Below are 21,391 nucleotides of genomic sequence, written 5' to 3'. Positions count from 1 at the left end.
CTTAAAGGATTGTAAACTTAGGAATTAGTTTTTCCTGGAGAGCTGTGGAAGCCATCATTATGCTTAAGGTAGAAAGTGACTGATTTCTAAATACTGATGCCATCAAGGGATATGGGGTAGTTTAGGAAAGTGACATTGAAGTAGATGATCAGCCATGAATGGCAGAGCTCAAGCCAAATGGTGTAACCCTGTTCGTATGAAGCAGCTCCAGAAAGTGAGTAGGAAGGCAAATGGAATTGTTATCATTTTATTGTAAGGGGAATAGAATATAAAGTAAGTATGTTTTGCCACAATTGTACAGGGCATTGGCAAGTTGCATCTGTATAGTTGTATACTACATAGTTTTAATTTCCTTATTTAAGAAAGGACATAAGTGCATCTAAAGTCAGTCAGAGAAGGTTCACGTGACTGATTCCTGTGGTGGGATGGAAGGAGGGAGCAGTTACCTTGAGAAAAAGTTTTGGAAGGGCTGAATCTGACTACTGGGGTTTAGAAGAATGACTGATCTTTACTGAAAACATCCTGTGGTGGTTGGACAGAATGGATGAAGCGAAACGGAAAGAAAAACAAACCAGGACAATGATGAGCAGAAATCTTTCACCAAGGGCTTTTGATCCTACGGTACTCTTTGTGAGCGGAGAATACCTTTGGGGCAAGCAACCGTGAATACTTAAAGAATCTGAAGCATCCCGAGGATGGGAGTGTATTGAGTGTCAGATATCCCAAATAATTGTCAGTGTTTACCTAAAAGTACAGCTTAGCTTCCCAATAATTCATTTTTTGGCTCTGTAACCTGCTTCCCAATTAGCTATACTTTACCAAATCATGTTTTTTCTGCTTTTCTTTTCCATACGTTTCCTCACACTTTTCTGTCCTAAGTCTCTACCTGTCATTGATTTAACTGTTTAATTTCTTTAAATCATCTGTCATTTCACTGAAATAGTTATGGCATCCAACCTTTTATTTTATCTTATCTCCACCCTTTCTTCAGATGCTACAAAATGCTTTTCATTTAAGAACTGAACAAGTCTAAACATCAATTGTATAGGGTCTCTTGCTTTGTGTTAGAACTTTTTCTCATCGTGTTTCAGAATTGCTTCTCCTGTAAGGGACACTAAATCCTGAAATACCAAGTTTGCATATTCATGCAATCAGATAATTGCTTAGCTTTGGCTTCTTAGTTATGCTTTATTTTTCAATTACATTTCATGGCAGTGTTCAAATTGACAAAAGGAATACCTATAAATTTACCTGACCATATACAACACAGAACAAACTAATTGTGAAATAGACTCACAGCAGACACTTCCAGCAAAGCTCTGACTGAGCAAGTTATTTTACACATTTTCTTCATGACCCCCACATCTGAGGGATATAAACAGGCAAACGATGTTGAGAATTAGCTCTGACATAAACCCCTAGAGCTGATGATCCCCATGTCAAAATCAATTTGCTTTTTAGTCTGAAGATAATAGAGGAAAAATACACTTCAGTTTTATCCACTAAGTGGCAAAGAAGAGAGAGGAATAGTAACACCACACATAGGTGATCAGTTGACTCCAACTTGACCTGAGGACATTCTTTGTCTATATCATATAAAGGGGTTAATTTATATTCAAAGATGATCTATTCTATTTTACTTTTTGTTTCTTTGTCAGAATCATCACCAACAGATTGGAGGACTATACCAAAAGTATTCCACAGTAGATCCTTACATTCCGTTCATCTCCTCTACACCAGCTACAAATGACTTGACTTTCCGTTTCTTCAGCTTTTTCAGTTTTGCCTTCCTGGACTGAGCAAATAGTGAAGAAGCCACAAGTTTTTGTTCTGTTATGCTCGAAGGAGTAAGGTCAGCTGTGGGAAGTGATATCACCCCTTCAGCAGAGCTGAAAATAATATACAGAGTACCATCAGTTTCCATTATAGTACGAATCAACTGTTTCAGACAAATGTCAGCTATTCTGCACCTGACTCAGCTCATCTTTATTTCATTTTTTAAAAAGCATCAGTGTATTTCTCTCTCCCATACCCGACACTGACACTTTCAAAGACAATGTACAGATGAACTCCTCTGGGCTCTGCAACTCTTCATAAATATTTTTCCATTTAGTCAACACTTTCGTCTCATCTCTACCTTGCAACTTGTATCTATTCACAAACTTCTTACACTTCCTTTCACCGCTGAGTTTCATATCAGTGCCTTGTACAAAATTTCATATTTACCCCATTTTCCAAGTCCATATCATTCACATTTTATATGCATATTATTGCCTGGGCTGAAGAGTATTTAGTTATGAAGAGAGGCTGGACAGACTCATAGCACAGTGTGGAGCTGGAGGAACACCTGGCCAAAAGGTAGCATCAGAGGAGCAGGAAAGTTGATATACAGATTGGGACCCTTTTTCTGAGGGAGGATCCTGACCCAAAATGTCAATTTTCCTGCTTCTCTGATGCTACCTGGCCTGCTGCGTTCTTCCAGCTCCACACTATGCTATCTCTGACTCCAACATCTGTAGTTTTTGCTATCTTAGACTGGGATTGTTTTTTTTAAAGTTTGGGCAGAGGAAACTGAGGATGGACATGATTGACACATTTAAAATGATGAGGAGCAATGACAGGGTAGACAGGAGGCAACATTTTCCCTTGCTGGAGGGATCACTGACCAGGGGGCATAGCTTCATGGTAAGGGGAAGGAGGTTTAAAGGAAATATGAGCTAAGATTTTTTTCTTACCCAGAGGGTGGTGGGAATCAAACTCCCTGGAGGCAGAAACAATAACTTGTTTTTTTTTATTTATTCATTCAGAGGATGAGGGCAGTATTTATTGCGCAGAGGGCAGTTAAGTATCAACCATTGGTGTGGGTGTGGAATCACATGTAAGCCAGACTAGGTAAAGATGGTAGTTTCCTTACCTAAACCAGATGGGATCACTAATGTCTTTTAGGAAAGCACACTACCGTCATTGAATAATATCCCTTAAGCTGGTGATTAATCAGGTTTTTGTGGAGTGTGCGCAGTTTGTACCTTTTTCTCCTATGCTCAGACCCTTTCTCTCCAGGCTGCTTTTCAAACATGGCAACAAAAAACCCATTGGTCAAGGTGTCACTGGGTGTCGCGCGGATACACCATGGACCTTCCGGGAATGTGTCCAGACCACGCAATGGCCATGAGGGCATCAGATTGACCAGCCTATAAGGAGAAAAAAAACAGGAACACAAACAGAAAAAAAATCCTGAAACACAGTAATTTGCAGCAGCTTGTTCTCACTTTGCTACTTCTTACATTCCTCTGCTAGACAGGCACCAATGCTTGTTGGAATCTGGTCTCATTGGCAGCCTTCAAGCATCTCAGGAATAGTCAGTTTTTGACTGTGAACCTGGGTACAGTTGATGAATAATTCAAATGTGGAAGCAATCGCAGCCAAGTCTGATCCTCTGTTGCCCCAATCCATTAGAATCATGGATAAGAACATTGATCTCCTTCTAGGAGGTCAATTACTAAACCCTGGCTAAGGTCAGCCACCTTAACGCAAAACAGGAATCTTGAACTAGTTTCTCCCGACTTTTTAGTCCAACACAATTAAGTTACTGAAGTTGCACTAAAATATATAACCAAACCATGGACTTGCTGTTAAGTACAGTTCAATTTTCTGAAATCATGTTTTAAGTTCAGCTATTACTCAAACTTAAGCATTTTGCCACTCATAAGAAATAGAAGCAGAATAAAACGTTGGCCAACTGACCCTCCTTCACCATTCACTAAGATCATGGTTTATGTCAATGCCATCTCCACATAGTATCTCTGATACAATAAAGCAACTGTGTAAACTAGAAGCAGTTTTCATTATTTAGAAGGTAATTGCTGCGCAAAGAAATGACTAGAGGTTTTAAGGCAACGTTAAAACAGATTCTACCTTCTCTTTTAGTCAACAATTGGATCAGCTTAGTACAGAATGAGCTATTTTCTCGAGATTCCATAATTCACTTCAACCCCAAATGACCTGTCTTGAATATACCTGATGATGAAACATTTACAGCTCTTTGCAGAAGAGAATTCCAAAGAGTCACAATCTATTAAGTGAATATATTTCTTTTCATCTCCATGTTAAATGGTAGATCTCAAAGATTCTAACTCTGTCATGCCCACAAAGAATTTGCTCACTGCTAGTTAATGGCCCACTAATAAGCTGCTATAGGATCAAAGGAATTGCAATTTTCAAGGTTTTTCCTTGCAGAATCTGAACAATCTGCAGCATGGTGATTTTCCATTGCAGCAGGTTCAGCTGCGCCCTGTCAAGGAGCTGCCTGCTCAAGTCAGAACCGCTTCAACATGGCTGCCATCTGCCTTTGCTGTTGGCATCAGGCAGGCAGTTCCCATTTCCTGATGCTACTAACTGGGCATCAAACTCATCTCCTGTCCAACGGGGATTCTTGCATTCAATAATTTGCATTGTTCAGGATTAGAACCAGGAAGTCACAGACATTGGGTTCCTGATCTATTTTAAAAAAAACTTAAATTCCCCCCCCCCCCATAAAACTCTGAAATCTTAATTAATTTCACTCAATCATCTCAAAATGCTACATTCATCAGATTCTCCTACTTAGCCAGTAAGGTGCAGTCGTGAACATAACTATCAGAAGGACCATGTTTGACATGCTGCTTGTCCAATAGTTTCTACAATAATGGTGCAAAGAATTAAGGTAAAGAAAGCCAAACAACTGATCTAAGAGAGGGGCAAGGGAAGCCGTTACAGCTGAGGAACACAAAGATAAAAGCTGCCCAACCTCTTCCACATTAGAGTTGATGTTTCTCTGTAGCTGTAACACTACATTCTGTTCTATTACCCTGATGTACTTACGTAAGGTATGATATATTTGGTTAGCATGCAAAGCAATACTTTTCACTGTATCATGGTACACATGACAATAATAAATCAAACCAAAAAACGGGCCAGACTGCCAGTCATTGATTCCTGCTAAAAGGTGTGCCTGTTAACATAAGCAAGGACAGAATCAGACTTGGGTCAAACACAGCCTTTAGTCTTTTTCATACGAATAACACTTACTACCAGTGATTACCTGAATCAGAGGCCAGAGCGTAACTGGTCTTTTCCAGGTTATGGGAGGAAAGAGAAAAATTGGCAAAAATGTCCTCAACTTTATAATTCTGATCTTCCAGAATGGAGGAGGTACTTCAGAACGTCAAAGATCCATTCGAGAGCAAAGAATGTAACTGCTTGTAAAATGATGTTAACCTTTCCCTGAGATTATCTCAGTGAAGGTCACTGCCTTGAACTTCTCGTGGAAGAGCACGGGGTGTCTACCTGATTCGGTTGCTGTGTTGCTGTAGTATCTCCTTGACAACATCCTCATTCTCTTCATGATGAATTGAACATGTTGAATAAATGACCCGCTCCACGTTTGGGAAGCGCAAGGCATGGCCGAGGGCTTTGCACTGGAAACTCGCAAGTGCCTGCAGGCGTTGTTTAGACGATGACTCCTCATCATCTGTGAGCTGGTTCAAGCGGCTTACAATTCCTTGTTTTAGAGAAAAAAAATGATGAAGAGCTTGGGGATAAAATTAAGTCTTGACAACAAAGCTATTCAGAGTGCATTGGGTAAAACAGTGTTCCTCAGGTTGTGCAGCTGTTTAAGAGATCAATATTTCAGAGATTAATGCTTATAGAAAATATTCTACTACCAACAGTTCTGATTTGGGTCACTGAACTCAAAAGGTTAACTCAGTTGTTCTCTGTACACATGCTCTCAGACCTATGGAGCTTCTCTAGCAATTTCTGTTTTAGTTTCAGATGTCCAGCACCTGCTGTTTTGTTTTTACTAAAAAAGAGTGATAAACTACTTTTGCCAGTTTTCTTCTCAGATCTCCAGCTCAATTCTACCACTCATCAAATATTTTCCTAGTAGGGGAATGTCAAAGGGTGGAGGAAGCTGGGGTGTTAACTCTCTTCTTGTCCCTCAAACATCTCAAGGACTCAGTGCACAAAACAGTTCTTTGGTCTTGCTTTTTCCATCCCTGTATTGTTTCAAACTCTCCCTTTGAAGAATGCTTCACAGTTTGGGCCTCACAGTCTTAAGAGCTTGGCCATTTAGGACTGAGGTGAGGGGAAGTATCTTCACCCAGAGAATGGTGAGCCTGTGGAATCCTCCGGGCATAGAATGCAGTTGAGGCCAAAACATTACATGTTTTCAAGGAGTGCAGTATAGTTCTAGGAGCTAAAAAGAATCAAAAAGTATAGGGAGAAATTGGAACAAGGGAGTGTACTGGATGATTAGCCATGATCACACTGAATGGTGGTGCAGGGCCCAAGGGCCTATTCCTGCTATGATTCATAATGCAAGCAGCGTGAAATCTTTCAGTTTTACGAAAATACAAATTTATCCATCTGCTTCTTAGTTTTTGAAGCCGCAAAGCTGTGATCTAAGGCGATATTTTCCCAGTCCTCCAACAGTTTACAAACCTGGGCCCACTTTGAAGCACACGGTCCAAAAGCGACAGCTCAGTAATTGTGGAGAATCATTTACAGACAGGAATAGCACCAGACCTTTTAGAATATATCCCTTTCAGTTCTCAACTAGGTTACTGTAATCTAGACGACTGAGATAGAGAAGGGTAAATTATTAAAAAAAAAGCCCTCCAAGCCCATCTTCAAGTGCAGCACAACAAAATCCAAAAATTTAATCGCATCAAGTCTTCCCTCCTCCCCTTTCTGGAGCACCTCTCTCTCAGGATACAAAACCACCATCCTCGCAGTCAGCCAATAATAAAGGAGAGTCTCCTCACCAGAACCACTGCATGATGGGTCCACTAGAATATATTTCACATCCTGGTACTTGGAGTCGCTGGGATCCACAAGCATGAAGTCCTGATTGGCCAGTTCATGGCATGTTACTCCAGCCCTCAACAGCAGAGTGCCCATTGTAGCCAAACGTTTGGTGTCAAGATCAAAGGCAAAGAGTTTCCTTAAAAGATGAAAGCAGTCATCATTGGTATTTCCAAAACAGACAAAACAAGTGAAGACATACAATAGGACACAGTTTGTAGCCCAGACTGTTACTGACACACATCTAAATGGTCTATTTCATAAGGAATTTACCAAGTTGAGTCTCCCTCGCCCTTGTTTATGGTGTCACATTACCTGCTCCCCCCCCACTTCGTTGTTTCAATTAGAAACCGCCTCAGTCTTTTCCCCACTGCAGCTTCCTATGTGGCGTGGAGTGGAAAATCAAATCAGATGGAAGGGAAGGACTGAGAAGGAAGGAACCGTTGAAAAGATAAATGCCGAAAAAGCCAGAAAACCTTATGGGTGAGATATAGGGAATACAGACACAGACTAGAGGTGGTCAATGCGAGAGGGCTGTGGACCCTACACAATTAAAAGATTCCCTGGTGCAAGTACTGTACAAGCGAATACGTGTAATAGATAAAAATTGTAACATTCATGAGCTGGTTTTTTAAAAAAAATTCAACCATTCCCTTCAAAGTGTAGGTAAGATAGAACAGGCCAATGGTATTTTGGGTTTTTAAATAAGACATAGAATATGAAAGTAAAGCCGCAGTGATAAGTTTGCAGCAGGCGGTGTTTAGACTGCAGGTAGAATGCAGTGTGTAGTTTTCAGTATCAACTGGCACTCAATTTAAAATTGCTAACGACAGAGGCAGGAGAGAGGCTAAGAGAAATATCTTTATATCAGGATTGTTGGGAAATAACAAGTGATTAAAGCAGTGTCTAAGTGAATACTGGATAAATATTTTAAGCTAAGAATAAGTTGGAGCTTTTGGATTGGAATAGCCAGCATAAGTACAATGATCCAACTGGCCTCCAATGTTGTACATATTTATGGGTCATCAACCTTATATTTCATGCATATTTTCTATTTGCTCCTTTCATGCAAATTGCATAGGCACAGTATTAAAAGTTACACCAAATCCCATAAACCCAATGTTTTTCTCTCTCCCTCTCCCTCTCTCTCCACAGTTGAAACGAGTTTCCACGTTTGTCCTGAATTGTCATTCCCCATGATGCTTTCACAGTACAATCCAGGCTGCCCCTCATCCCAGCAGTGATTGTTCCAGTGATATTCTCAACATTGGAATGTCATTGCTAGCTGCAGAGTTTCAGTTTAAAATGAGATTGCTTTAAATAGTAGTGCATTATAACAGAAGTGTTTCTGTTCCAAAGCCACCTAATGGGAGCAGGAAGTTTCTTTCTGCAAAATGAATCACTTTCCCCCAAGTATCCACCTTTTCCTTTGACACATGCAGCAAGGCCAGGACTTACCCTTTATTACAGAGAATAGCAGCAAGGTGGCTTGTCTTGTTCCCAGGAGCTGCACATGCATCAATCACATGAGAACCTACTGGAGGGTTCAAGAAGTGTGCTGGTAGACAACTGGCCTGGAAAGAAGGGAAGAGGAAATTGAGACGTTCATTATACATGAGTCAAATCTGCCCAGGAAACCTGACTACAGTGAATGATTCATTCACCAGGCATGCGCCATACCACAGCAAAAGCGTCTCAGAGAAACTAAAGCTGATACAGACTCAAACCGACCATGAATGAATCAAAGGCAAGCATCAAATAGGATCAGAACGGAGAATACTGTTCACATTAAAGGTATTACATCCAAATACACGTAGCATTTCCAAAAAAGCCGATGATTTAAAGGCACAAATTGGAGCAAATTGGTATGGTTTAATTATCATTGCAGAGATGTGGCCACAGGGTGAAGAACTAAAGGGTTAAAATATAGAATCTGTTTGAGTGGAACTAAGAAACAGCAATAGGCAACAAACAGCTGATGGGTTTGTTTTGCTGCCACAAAACAGAAGTGGAAATAATGGACATGGAACAAATCAGGAAATTGGGAAATGCATTTTACATGGGTAATAGGGTAATAAACAGGCAGTTTAAGTTGACATATAAAAACAAAAGAACTGCAGATACTCGAGATAGGAAACAAAAACAGAAATTCCTAGAGAAACTCAGGTTTGGCAGCATCTGTGGACAGAAAACAAGAGCTAATGTTTTGGGACCAGTGACCCTTCTTCAGAAGTTCTGGGACTTCATATTTGGAACAGAAGGGAAGGGATACCATGTTTGATGAAGCTGTTGTAGTTTTTGAGGATATTACTCATCGCATTGATAAAGGAGAATCAGTAGATGTTGTGCACTTCCATTTCCAGAAGACTTTTGATAAGATTGTGCACAGAAACTTAGTAACACAAAGGATTAGAGATAATGTACTATTACAGATTTAGAATTGGCTATCAGACAAATTGCTGATGACACAAAACCAGATGAGAATACTATTAATGAGGAAGATACATGGATAATCCAAGAACATGGTCAATGGAATAGGATGTACACAAGTGTGAAGGCTATCCAGTTTGGTAGAAAAACAACAGGAAAGCAGAATACGTATTAAATGGTGAGAGGTTGAGAACTGCAGGTGATTAAAGGGACCTAGGTGTCCTTGTCCGAGGATCACTAAAACATGCTGCAAGAAATTAGCGAGATAAAAACAAGAGGGGGGGACGGGTAGGGTGCCAGAAAGATCAAACAGGTTGTCTGTGTTAAATATCAGGAGATGGGAGTGATATTAAATTAATATTTTGCAACAGTTTTTACTGTGGATAAAAAAAATGGATGCTAGGGAACTCAGGGAAATAAATGCTGATGTTTTGAAAAACAGTTCACATTACAGAAGAGGAAGTGCTAGAGATCTTAGAGATTATAATGATGGATAAATCGCCAAAACCTGATCTAGTGTATCCCAGGACTTTGTGGGAGGTTAGGGAGGAAATTACGGGGCCCCTTGCAAAAATATTTGTATCACCTATAAATAAGTGAATTTCCAAATGACTTAAGACAGTGGCTAATGTTGTGCTTTGGCTTATGAAGGGATGCAAGGAGAAGCCTGGGAATTACTGACCTGTATCTAACTTTAGTAGTGGGTAAGTTGGTGAAAATGATTCTGATAGATAGGATTTATGTGCATTTGGAAAGGCAAGGAATGATTAGGGATAGTCAGCATGGTTTTATGCAAGAGAAACAGTGTCTCACAAACTGGATTGACTTTTTTGAGAAAGTAATCAAGGAGGCTGACAAAGGCAGAGTGGTAGACACTGTTTACTTGGACTTTAGTAAAGTTTTTGACAAGGTTCCACATAATAGATCAGTTAGATCACATGGGATTCAGGAAGAATTTCCAACTGGATGCAAAATTGGCTTAATGACAGGAGACAGAGTGACGGTAGCGTTTTTTTTGGGACTGGAAATCTGTAACCAGCGGTGTTCCACAGGGATTGGTGCTGGGCCTACTTTTGTCTGTCATTAAAGAAAGCATAGCTATTAAGTTTGCAGATAAAACCTACACTGGTGGACAGTGAAAAGGTTATCTAAGATTACAAAGAGATCTTGATCAATTAGGTCAGTGGGCTGAAGAGCGGCAAATGGAGTTTAATTTGGATAAATGTGAGGTATTACATTTGGTAAAACAAACAAAGACAAGACTTATACAATTAAAAGTAGGGCCTTAGTCAATATTGTAGAACAGAGAGTCCTGGGTTCAGGTGCATAATTCCTTGAAGTTTGCATCACAGAGGTGGTTAAGAGGGCATTAAGCACGCTTGCCTTCATTGTTCAGACCTCTGAACATGGGAGTTGGGATGTTATGTTGAGGTTGCACAGAATGTTGGTGAGCCTCTTCTGGAGTACTGCATCCAGTTTTGGTCACCCTGCTATAGGAAGGATATTATTAAACTGGAGAGGGTTCAGAAGGGATTTGCCAGGATGTTATCAGAAATGGAGGGTTTGAGTAATAAAGAGAGGCTGGATAGGCTGGGACTTTATTCACTGGAGCATAGGAAGTTGAGGGCTGATCTTATAGAGGTTTACAAAATTATGAGGGGCGCAGATAAGGTGAATGATAGGTGTCTTTTCCCTAGGATGGGGAATTTGAAGACTAGGGGGCATATTTTTAAGATGACAGGAGATAGATATAAAAAAGACATGAGGCTTTTTTTTTAATACAGGTAGTGGTTTGTGTGCGGAATGAACTTCCAGAGAAAATGCTGGATGTGGATACAGTGAAAACATTCAAAAGACATTTAGATAAACACATGTATAGGAAATGTTTGGAGGGATATAGTCCAAGCGCAGGCAGCTGGCAGTTTAGTTTATGGTCAGCATGGATTAGCTGGACTGAAGTGTCTGTTTCTGTTAAATAGTCGATGGGCCTTCACTGACAGGTGATTTGAGTTCAGAAAAAAAAAGTGCCTTGTTGCAATTGCCTTGGTGAGACAATGTGAAATACTCTGCAGTTTGATCCTCTTATATAAGGAAGGATATATGTGGCATCGAGTAACATGACCAGAGTTGACCAGATTAGTACTTGCGACGGTTAGGTTGTCTTCAAGGAGGGATTGAGGAAACTGGATTTGTATTCTCTAGAGTTTAAGAAGAAAAGGTGATCGCATTGAGATTTGCAAAATTCTGACAGGGCACAACAGGTTGGATGTAGATGCAATGCTTCTCCAGGCTCATGACTCTAGAAAAGGGATCGACCATTTCAGACTGAGATGAGGAAGAAGGTCTTCATCCAAAGGTGAAAGAATCTCTGGAATTTTCTGTCAGCGTGTTCAAGACAAATCAATGGATTTCTGGAGATTAATGACTTGAAGAAACATGGAGATAATACATAAAAATGCTATGATTTAACTGATCAAAACTCAAAGGGCTAAAAGAACTACTGCCGCTCCTATAAACAGCATTAATGCATCTTGAACATGCTGTCAACTTTGCAACATTATGCCATTAGCAACACAAGAACTGCCAAAATCGACCTTTGCAAAATACCAATAACAAAGCTTTACACATCACCTTTCCTGTCAGGCCAGCTCACGTGCAGATAGCTAACCATTTAACAAAACATCAAGGAAGTCCGTGTGCCGGTACAACTCCTCCCAGAACTTACTGTGACAAATTCAGGAGGTCCACTCATGCTGTACCATTTAATCTTGAGGAAACATTTAAATTAACTCCTCAATCCCCAAAGTTCTGGTGCAAAACTGCAGAATATTCTTCGATCTTCACTGCCACCTTTCACCACAATAATTACCTTTTGCTTAACAGTTATAATTCATCTCCTTTGACCATTCAAAATACAAAATCCCTTGGATAAAACCTCAGGCTGTGAAAACTCTTGTGGTCACCAATTGTCCAAAATCCACCAAATGGCATACTGATCAAATATGGTCCTGCTTACCTTATCCTGCAGAATGATATGCCCAGCAGTGTACAAGAAATGTTCATGAAGATTTATCTTTGAATGAAAAACCAGCAATTCTGAGAGGTGAAGGTCACTGATGAATTGTTTCTGATCAAGCTGCCTCAGATCAGCTATACTGTGAGAAAGAGAGTTTAGGTGCGAAGACACTCAAAACATTGGACATAAATCTAAGTAAATACCTGTTAGTTTTTCATAAATAATTGGCAAAAATTGAAACTTGATGACTTGAAACAAACTTGGATAAATAAAACATATCAAATTAATCTAATTAATAGATTCACAAGGGACATAAAGGTACTGTATTAAAGAATCTTTTCAGCAAGTCACATCACAAGTAACCAAAGAGAAGCTCATCAAGTCTTGTACCTAAACCCTCAGTAAGTCTACAGCAAAGTTCCAGATGAAGAGCTGCTGAACATGAACATCTTAGGCAAACTTGAGTAGTGACTAAAGAAAAAAAAAACTAATGACCAGAGAGTGTAGTGGGTACTAGTTACAGGAGTCTGCATTGGATAGAATGTCCCAGGGATCAGCACTGTGTTTAAATACACAAGAGCAAATGGTCATCTGATCATTATACTAGAAAGGTGGGTATTCATGTCCAAAATAGCAGGAATGAGATACAGGAAAGACCTTAATTAAAGAATGGAGGAGATTGGGAATGATAGACCCTATACTGACAAATCACTACAGACAATAAATCACCAAAAAATTGGAATGGTGACCTATATTGTCAAATCAGCGGAGCACAAGACCCCTGAGCTCAGTGCTGTAGTCCTGCTACCCCAGTCCCTCTGAGTGATAGTTCTATCATTCCCAATCTCCTTCATTCTTCTCTACCCAGACCAGTAAATGATGCTGATTATGCATTATTTCTTATTTCTCTTATTCTGACAGCTTGCTGCATTCTGCATAAAACACTCTGAAATAATTTCATGCTTGGCACTGGTGTAACAGATCCAGCATACCTGGTAGCCTGCCCCAGGTAAGTGTAACCCTCACGTTTGAAGTAGTCAATCACATCCTCAGTGTTGCTCTTCAGTAAATTCACTCGGACGTAGCGAGGCAGCTGGCAAGCTGGGAAGAAAGATCACACAATAGCAGCAGCCAATATGAACATGTACCAACACAACATGGAGCACAGTGCAAGACGGTAAGCAATCTAGGCAAAAAGGCTGCAGCTTTACGACAGTTGAAGACCCCAATGCTAAATGTGAAGCCATTTGGAGGGAACAAAAGGGGAATGCACTGTCAGTGAGGGGTGTGTGTGTATACATAATGGACCTTGATGTAACCCGTTAAGAATTTTAACCATTTCTCTATTGCTGTGCAGCGATGTGCTACTTATGACAGTGCTTTTTACTGGGGATTTCCCAGATTGGAGCTCAAGTGGTGGCACAAAGCAGCTCATGCAGTACATTGAAGGATTTTCAAAGTATGATCTAACAAGAAGGTTTTCAAAACTGAAAAGGAAGAATTGCAAAGTCAAAATGAACAGCTAAATTGTTGAGCATTCAAACAAGGCCTGATGCCAGTTTTAAGTTATTAGTTGAATGCAAGACCAAAAAAAATCCCAAGGTGAAAGATATTTTTCAGGCGAACAAAACATTGAAAAAATAAAAATACAGCACTGTCTTTTAAAGTTTCCATCACCGTGAGACGCCAGGTATATGAAACTGAAATTTGTTGCTTTTGGCAATTCTTCTTACGAAAATCTCCATGGTAGGTTTCCAGGTGTTGGCGGGGGTGGGAGGAGTTATAATATTTTTGTGGGAAAGGGAGGTAAATGCTATCTTATAGCTTGGGAAGCTAAAAAGATCAGAAGACTGATTTTTAAAAAGTACACTTATAGCAAAAAAAAAGTCACGGTTAGTGAAGTGGTAGACATGGTGTTTTTCTTCAAAAATATTGGAATAAATTTAAAAAGGAATTCAGCAGCAATTCCCATTGAATGCTTACATTGATAATAAGCCACAGTGGCTTATTATCATTCTGTGAAATATGTGAGTGAGAAAGTACTAAGGACCCATTTGCAATTTTAAAACGGATGCTGCAGAACAGAAAAATCTCCAGATTGCAGCAGTCAGCAATTTGACTGTTTTACAAAAAAAGGAGCAAGCTCTCAGGAACTGTTGAACCTAGTACAAAAAGGAGGCTTGGTTCCTTCATGTGCAAAAGAGAAGAATGGGAATATGATGTCATCTTGTAGCTTTTGTCAGTTGTCATTATTCTAATTTGTATATTTTATTTAAAAGAGAAACACGAAGAGAATCCGATCACAAAATAAAGTCTGAAGGGATGCATGAGATTTAATGGAATGAAGGAAAGGTGACAAATATATTAATTAAGGAACGAATTAAGGCACAGATTAGTTGTATAAATACGGGGAGCTAGTAACCAAAGGATGAGAGTTTTATGAAGTGTGGTTACATTAAATAAAGTTCTCACTAAAAGACATGAATTTGGACTATTAATTGCAATTATTTTTTCATGTATCCCATTTTCAAGGACATCCTGTGGAAGGCTAAATTCTTGCCTTTTTGTTTATTCTTTTGAGTCTGAAACAGATCCTACAGATTGGAAGGTAGCTAATGTTTAAGGAGGAAGGCAGAGAGAAACTAGGAATTATAGCCCAGTCAGCCTGATATCAGCAGTGGGGACAGTACTAGTGTCCACAATAAAGATTTAACAATTGAACATTTGGAAAACAGTGGCAGGATTGGACAGAGTCAACTTGGATTTATTAAAGGGAAATAGGTGTTTCACAAATCTACTGGAATTCTTTGAGGTTGTAACTAGTTGAGCTGATGTAGGAAGTCAGTGGATGTAATTTATTTGGACTTTGAAAAGGCACCAAAGTTCCACATAAGAGATTAGCATGTAAAATTAAAGTGCATGGGATTGAGGGTAGTATTGAAATAGACAGAAAACTAGTTGGCAAAGAGGAAACAAAGAGATAGGAACAGATGGGTCTTTTACTAGATGGCAGGCAGTGACTTAGTGGGGTTACCACAAGGATTAGTGATCTCAGCTATTCACAATATATATTAATGATTTGGATAAGAGAACTAAACATAGTATCTCCAAATCTGCAGATGTCACAAAGCTGGGTGGGCAAGTCAACTATGAGGAGTATGACTAGATGCTTCAGTATGATTTGGACAAGCTGAGTGAGCGAGCAGTTCAATGTGGATAAATGTTCGGTAGCAAAACAGAAAGGCAGATTAGTATCCAAATGGCTTTAACTTGAGAGAAGGTAACATGCAATGAGACCTGGACATCTTTGTACACCAGTTGCCTCAAGGTAAGAATGCAGGTGTAGCAGATGGTAAAGAAGGCAAATGGTACATCGGCCTTCACAGCAAGAGTGTTCGAGTGCAGGATCAGGGATGTCTTGTTGCCAATATAAAGGGCCATGGTGAGACCACACCTGGAATATTGTATGCAGTTCTGGTCTCCTCACCTGAGGAATGATGTTCTGGCTATACAGAGTGCAGAAAAGGCTTACTAGACTGATTCCACAACTGCAACCTTGTTCCACATCTTACTCAGCTTTAGATAAGATATGCAGACTTGCACAGGAAAAAGTCTTTCAACAACTACTTGCAGTTATACAATGCCTTTCTTCGTTTCCAGGGCATTGCATTTCATAAAAGATTATCAGTCAGAAGACTGACACTGAGCCCAACAAAGAGATATTAGATCAGGTGATTGTAAGGAGAGACTTAAAGAGAGACAGAGAGAGAGGCAGAGATTTATAAGGGTATGCCAAAACTTAGGGTCCAGGAAATTAATGGCAATGGCCACCAATAATTGAGCAATTAAAATCTGGAATAGTCAAGGTGGCATAATTGAAAGACAGCAGATATTTCAGATAATGTTTGCTTCTCATCAGTATCTTGGGACAATTCAGTGTAAATTTGGGCTCATGAAGTAGCATTCTAACTTCTACAGAGGCTGAGGGGCTGGCCTCAGAAGTTTTGATTGAGCAAATACAGAGAGAATGTGGGGAAGAGTATAACTAGAGGTTATCACTATGAGTGAATTGAGAAGAAACTTCTTTACTGAAAGACTGCAAAAAACATTAGAACTCATTACCATTGGCTGTTGTTGAAGTGAATCATATAGATGCATTTAAAAGGAAAACAGAACAGTGTGTGAAGCAGAGAAAATAAAGGGTTACTTTGAAGATTTAGGTGAGGAAAGATGTGAGGAGACTCAAGTGGAACATAAACACCAGCATGGCCTGGTTGGGCCAAATGGTCATTGTTTACACCATACATATCAAGCAGATATCTCATAATAATTTTCCTATTCTTAAGCATCTTTGATTTTAATCACCCTCTCTCTGGTGGTCAAGCTGCCTTAGCCCCAAGTTCTTGAATTCCTACAAACTCTCTACATCACTTTCTTTTTTTAAAAACACTCCTTAAAAACCTGACATTCTGACCAGGGTTAACAGGGACTGCAGATGCTCGAGAATCCGAGATAACAAGGTGTAGAGCTGGATGAACACAGCAGGCCATGCAGCAGAGGAGCAGAAGGCTGATGTTTCGGGCCTAGACCCATCACCCGAAACATCAGCTTTCCTGCTTCTATGATGCTGTTTGGCCTGCTGTGTTCATCCAGCTCTACACCTTGTTATCTGACATTCTGACCAAGTGTTTTGGTCTTCTCCCTGAATAATTCCTTATGTTGCTCAGTACTGTATTCTGTTTAAGATGCACTTTGGGACATTTTATTACATTAAAGCCATGATAATAAATACAGGTGGTTATTGTTCTTGGTTGTAGGTTTTAGTCCATGCCAAACATGGAGTGTAATCAGAATAGTTCTGAGGGACTGATTAAACTGAGTCCTGCCAACCCGTAGGAAGTGGATGTTTCAAGATCCATTGATAGCATTTGAAGAGGAGAAAATAATGCCCTGATGTGCTGCTGATATTTGTTCTCTCAACCAACACCAGGAAAGATTGGTTAACCAGTCATACACTTCATTCATTCTTTCTGGACTCCCATTCTAAATGAAATGACTGGTTGGGCCAAATATGATACATTCTCATACAAAATTGCACAGACTATACTTTAAAAATCATTAAGTAGCTGTGAAATGTTACAGGATATTCTGAACAAAATGATAAGATGTGATAAACACAAGTAAGTAGTTTCTTATAATGTTTCCCTCCGTGCGCCAGAAGGAGCCATACCTTCCATACTGGAAGCTTTTGTTTCGATAAGATCCTCATTGCGGCTGACTTTCCTCTTCACCTTCAGTCTTGCAAGTGCTGATTTTAATTGGGAACGATGTTTCATGATCAGTGCTTTCCAGCTGCCACCACACTTCAAGCCCTTCCCAAACAGGAGGTCATATACCAGTACCTGAATTTCAAAAGTCAAAGTATCCTTTTTAAAGAACTTCTAAATCAATTATTGTATTTGCATAATTTTCATACAAGCAGAACAACATGCAAAACTTCAGATACATCACTCTGCACATGTTCCTCCTCCAGTTGCTTATGATCAAGGCTTATTTCTGACTCAAACCCATTCTCCCAAACTGTGAAAATACTTCCCAGTATTTTGCTGACTTCCCTTTGATCATCGGGCAATTGGGTAAGTTCCTTCTTCCCCCTTCGGTAGACAATTTGCACTAATAAATCGATTTGGACTTCCCAAAGTACACAAGACTTTAACAAATCTAAACCTTCAATCTTTGCTGTAGATCCCTATTAAACACCAATGGGGAATACAAAGGTTGCCTACCTCATATTCCTGTTAAATCACATAGCAGAAAACCCACATCACTAGCCTACTGTGGCATTTACTTATAAACAAAATAACATCCCAAACAGGAAGACTGGCCAAAAACTACGCTGTACAAACATCTAGCTTCAAATTATAATGCAAATAGTTTTGACCATTTAATAACCGTTTTCTTTACAACACCCAAGAGGTCCTACTTGCCCCAGCACATAAAACAGAAAAGCCACAACCCTTGCATGCATTGAAGAGGACACATTTTTATGTTGTTACCTAGGAAAGAATGTGATCAGAGCCAGTCAATGCCAAATATTGCTGCAGATTATTGCCTTGAAGAAACTGAGAAGCCTACACAAAGGCAAACATTCTTGCTTCATACATTTAACATGAGAAAAATATCCAGGTAGGCAATAGTAAAAAGGGGACATCTGATGGAGTAAGTGACCCTGAAAGCACACGTCAACTTAGCTAGAAGAATGATCATACCTTGGCAACATTCATCTGCAATTTCTTCTCCTTCTTCAGTAGATCTGTTGTGCCAATAATTTCATTCAACACAGACGTGTACTTCAGTGTTTCACACACCAGCGCAAACAGCTGCTTAATGTTCTGAAAAGCAGGGAAAAACAGTGACCATTTTCTGTCCAATTCATTCCACCTATTTTTTTTCTACTGCCAAGTTCTCTTGGTCTATGACTGTTTGTTATAATGTAAAGCAGTGTCAAGAGTGCTAGCAGATGCCAACAAAAAACCATTTATTGGGACCAGGGAGACTCATTTTCAGGTTTCTCATGTAAAAATGGGAAACCCATCATCTCATCATCTACCAGGGATTGGAGGCTTAACACATCAGAAATTTGGGAAAAGTCTCTTAGACTGTTAGCCTACTCATTTCACATTACATTACTGGACAAGGGTATAGCAATAAATGCACCGGAGTTAGATATAACACAGAATAATATCATTTCAAAATCATCCACATTATACCAATTGAAAAACAGCAGTACTGCAGCATGTTCAGATTTCCAACTGTAATATAGTGTCATGTTCTTACTGCAAAGGGATTGAATAAATTCTTGAAGAGAAAAACTGTGGAACTAAGCTGAAAAGGTAGAAAGGTGGGTCAATCTCATTCTGTACTATTACATCTTTATACAAAATTACTGTCCCTTTCTTAATAGCAGTGTCCAGAGCCTGGTGTGATGACAAAGTGTTGAAACACGGAGGATCTCAGGTTCACTCTAAACTCCACAATCTGCAAGGAGGATGGTGACTGGGTGTTGTGAGCACTCTTTGTACCCCTAACTAGAGGGGCACAAAATTGGCAACAAGCTATACCAACCTGGTCTGTCAGCTCATCCTTGTTTTCCATCCTCCACATCTTTCCCTCCGGCCCCCAGAAGGGTCTAGGCCCAAAATGCCAAGCTTTCCTGCTCCTATAATGCTGCTTGGCCTGTTGTGTTCGCCCAGCTCTACACCTTGTTATCTCAGGGCTGTTTCAGGGCTATCTTTATTCACTTTTCCCTTATCCTTTCCCCAGATGCTCTTCCCAGGCACTGTCCCTTGACAAGTTCAGGAGATAAAAGCCCCTACCCAAACATTTCTTTTCGCCATCTGTGTGAGTCTATTGGCTACCCATTGCCCCAAACTCTGTTCAAACATGATAAAATGTGAGGCTGGATGAACACAGCAGGCCCAGCAGCATCTCAGGAGCACAAAAGCTGACGAAGGGTCTAGCTGATGAAGGGTCTAGGCCCGAAGCGTCAGCTTTTGTGCTCCTGAGATGCTGCTGGGCCTGCTGTGTTCATCCAGCCTCACATTTTATTATCTTGGATTCTCCAGCATCTGCAGTTCCCATTATCACTGCTCAAACGTGACCAGGTCCTGCCATCCATATGGGGCTCACAGTCTCTCTCCCTCTCTGATGGGGATGGATTGAGCATGAACGTGAGCTTCATGTATTATTTTTCACCATTACACTAGCACTGAGCCGCAGATGAACGTTCCCACGGATAACCACCCCCCACCAAGCCCGGGTCAGTCCCCCCAGGGCCGATGGCCATGTGGCCGGCTCACCCTCACCTTGTGGCCGCTGTTATAAACCAGGGTCTTCACCGAACCCCGCTTGCCCTCCAGCTGCCCCAGGACGGCGGCCGCCTTCACATAGAGAGCCATGGTAACCGTCTCCCTGGGCCCGCAGGAGAGGGGAGAGGTCACAGGGCGGAGGTCGCTGCCCTTTGCGACAAGGACGTAAACAGCAGCTGCGCTCGCTTTACGGCAGGAGCTAAGCGACTGTTGGTGGACGCTTCACGGCGATGAAGCTAAAAGTGAAATGAGTAACAGTAGGAAATAAGAGTTAAAATTTCCTCCCTGTCTGTTTGTGTGCGTGTGTGGGAGAGAGATGGGGCTCTCACTGTCCGACTGTAGGGAATTCCAGAACACTGACCCCGCAAACAGTAAACTGGCAGCAATATTCTGGTACAGCACAAAGGGAGGCAATTCAACTACAGACATCACCTGAAAGAATTACATTAGTGTTCACCTCCATCTCCCCTCAATTGTCTCCTGAAACAACAGACTATTTATCTGACATCCAGCACTGGAGGAGCTGAAATTTCTTCCAATGAAGTATAAGGAAGACCAAAACCATTGCCTTTCCTTCCCTGCAAATGTAGTTCCCTGACTAATAACTCTTTTCCATTCCTTGACATTGAATAAGACCAAATCAGACAGGTGCAGTATTTCACCCCACCATGAGCTTCCGGTCCCATAGAGTCACACAGCACAGAAACAAACCGTTCCATGCCGAACATAATCCCAAACGAAACTAATCCTGCCTGCCTGCTCCAGGCCCATGTCCCTCCAAACCTTTCCTATTCATGTACTTATCCAAATGTCTTTTAAATGTTTTAACTGTGCCCAAATCCAGCACTTTGTCAGGAATTTCATTCCACAAGGAAACCAACCTCTGTCAAACATTTTCCCTTCATCTTCTTACTGCTTCACACGTCTGGGCTCATTGTTGCTGACACCCCATTCATGTCTTTGTTATCTGTCGGCTCAACTATTCTGCTCACTCTTGGCTGGCCTTCCACAGAGTCATGCAACATGGAAACCCACTTTTTGGCCCAACTCATCCCTGCAACTAGGCCCATTTGCCTGTATATGGTCGGTATCCCTCTAAACCTTTCCTATCCATGTACCTATCCAATTGCCTTTTAAATACTGTAATTGTACTCACCTCTACCACTTCCTCTGGCATATACGCACCAGCCTCAGTGTGAAAAAGTTGCCTCTCAGATTCCTTTTAACTCTTTCC

At 40.6% G+C, this 21,391-nt stretch overlaps 1 protein-coding gene across 1 annotated transcript; it reads right to left on the bottom strand.

Annotated features, from left to right (window-relative positions):
* Positions 1 to 1,168: 1,168 nt before the first annotated feature.
* Positions 1,169 to 20,314, bottom strand: nsun5 (NOP2/Sun RNA methyltransferase 5). Its single transcript, XM_048557285.1, has 10 exons — positions 20,155 to 20,314; positions 18,559 to 18,681; positions 17,520 to 17,691; positions 13,282 to 13,390; positions 12,290 to 12,428; positions 8,302 to 8,417; positions 6,804 to 6,982; positions 5,326 to 5,539; positions 3,027 to 3,191; positions 1,169 to 1,889 (listed from the first exon to the last, which is right to left on the bottom strand). Exons 1-10 carry the CDS (start codon positions 20,245 to 20,247, stop codon positions 1,712 to 1,714), a joined length of 1,488 nt encoding a protein of 495 aa, XP_048413242.1. The 5' UTR covers positions 20,248 to 20,314; the 3' UTR covers positions 1,169 to 1,711.
* Between the last annotated feature and the right edge of the window lie 1,077 nt (positions 20,315 to 21,391).

Source organism: Stegostoma tigrinum, chromosome 27, assembly GCF_030684315.1.
Source record: "Stegostoma tigrinum isolate sSteTig4 chromosome 27, sSteTig4.hap1, whole genome shotgun sequence".
NCBI classification, from domain to species: Eukaryota; Metazoa; Chordata; class Chondrichthyes; order Orectolobiformes; family Stegostomatidae; genus Stegostoma; species Stegostoma tigrinum.
Note: the sequence above shows the minus strand (reverse complement) of the source record. Positions and strands in the feature narration are given on the sequence as shown.

Coding starts and splice junctions, on each gene's coding strand:
- nsun5 (XM_048557285.1), bottom strand. CDS start 20,247: ATGGCTCTCTATGTGAAGGCGGCCGCCGTCCTGGGGCAGCTGGAGGGC. Junction 3,192..5,325: donor CAACACAGCAACCGAATCAG/GTAGACACCCCG, acceptor TTCTCCTTATAG/GCTGGTCAATCTGATGCCCT. Junction 1,890..3,026: donor TCTGAGCATAGGAGAAAAAG/GTACAAACTGCG, acceptor TATTATTTTCAG/CTCTGCTGAAGGGGTGATAT.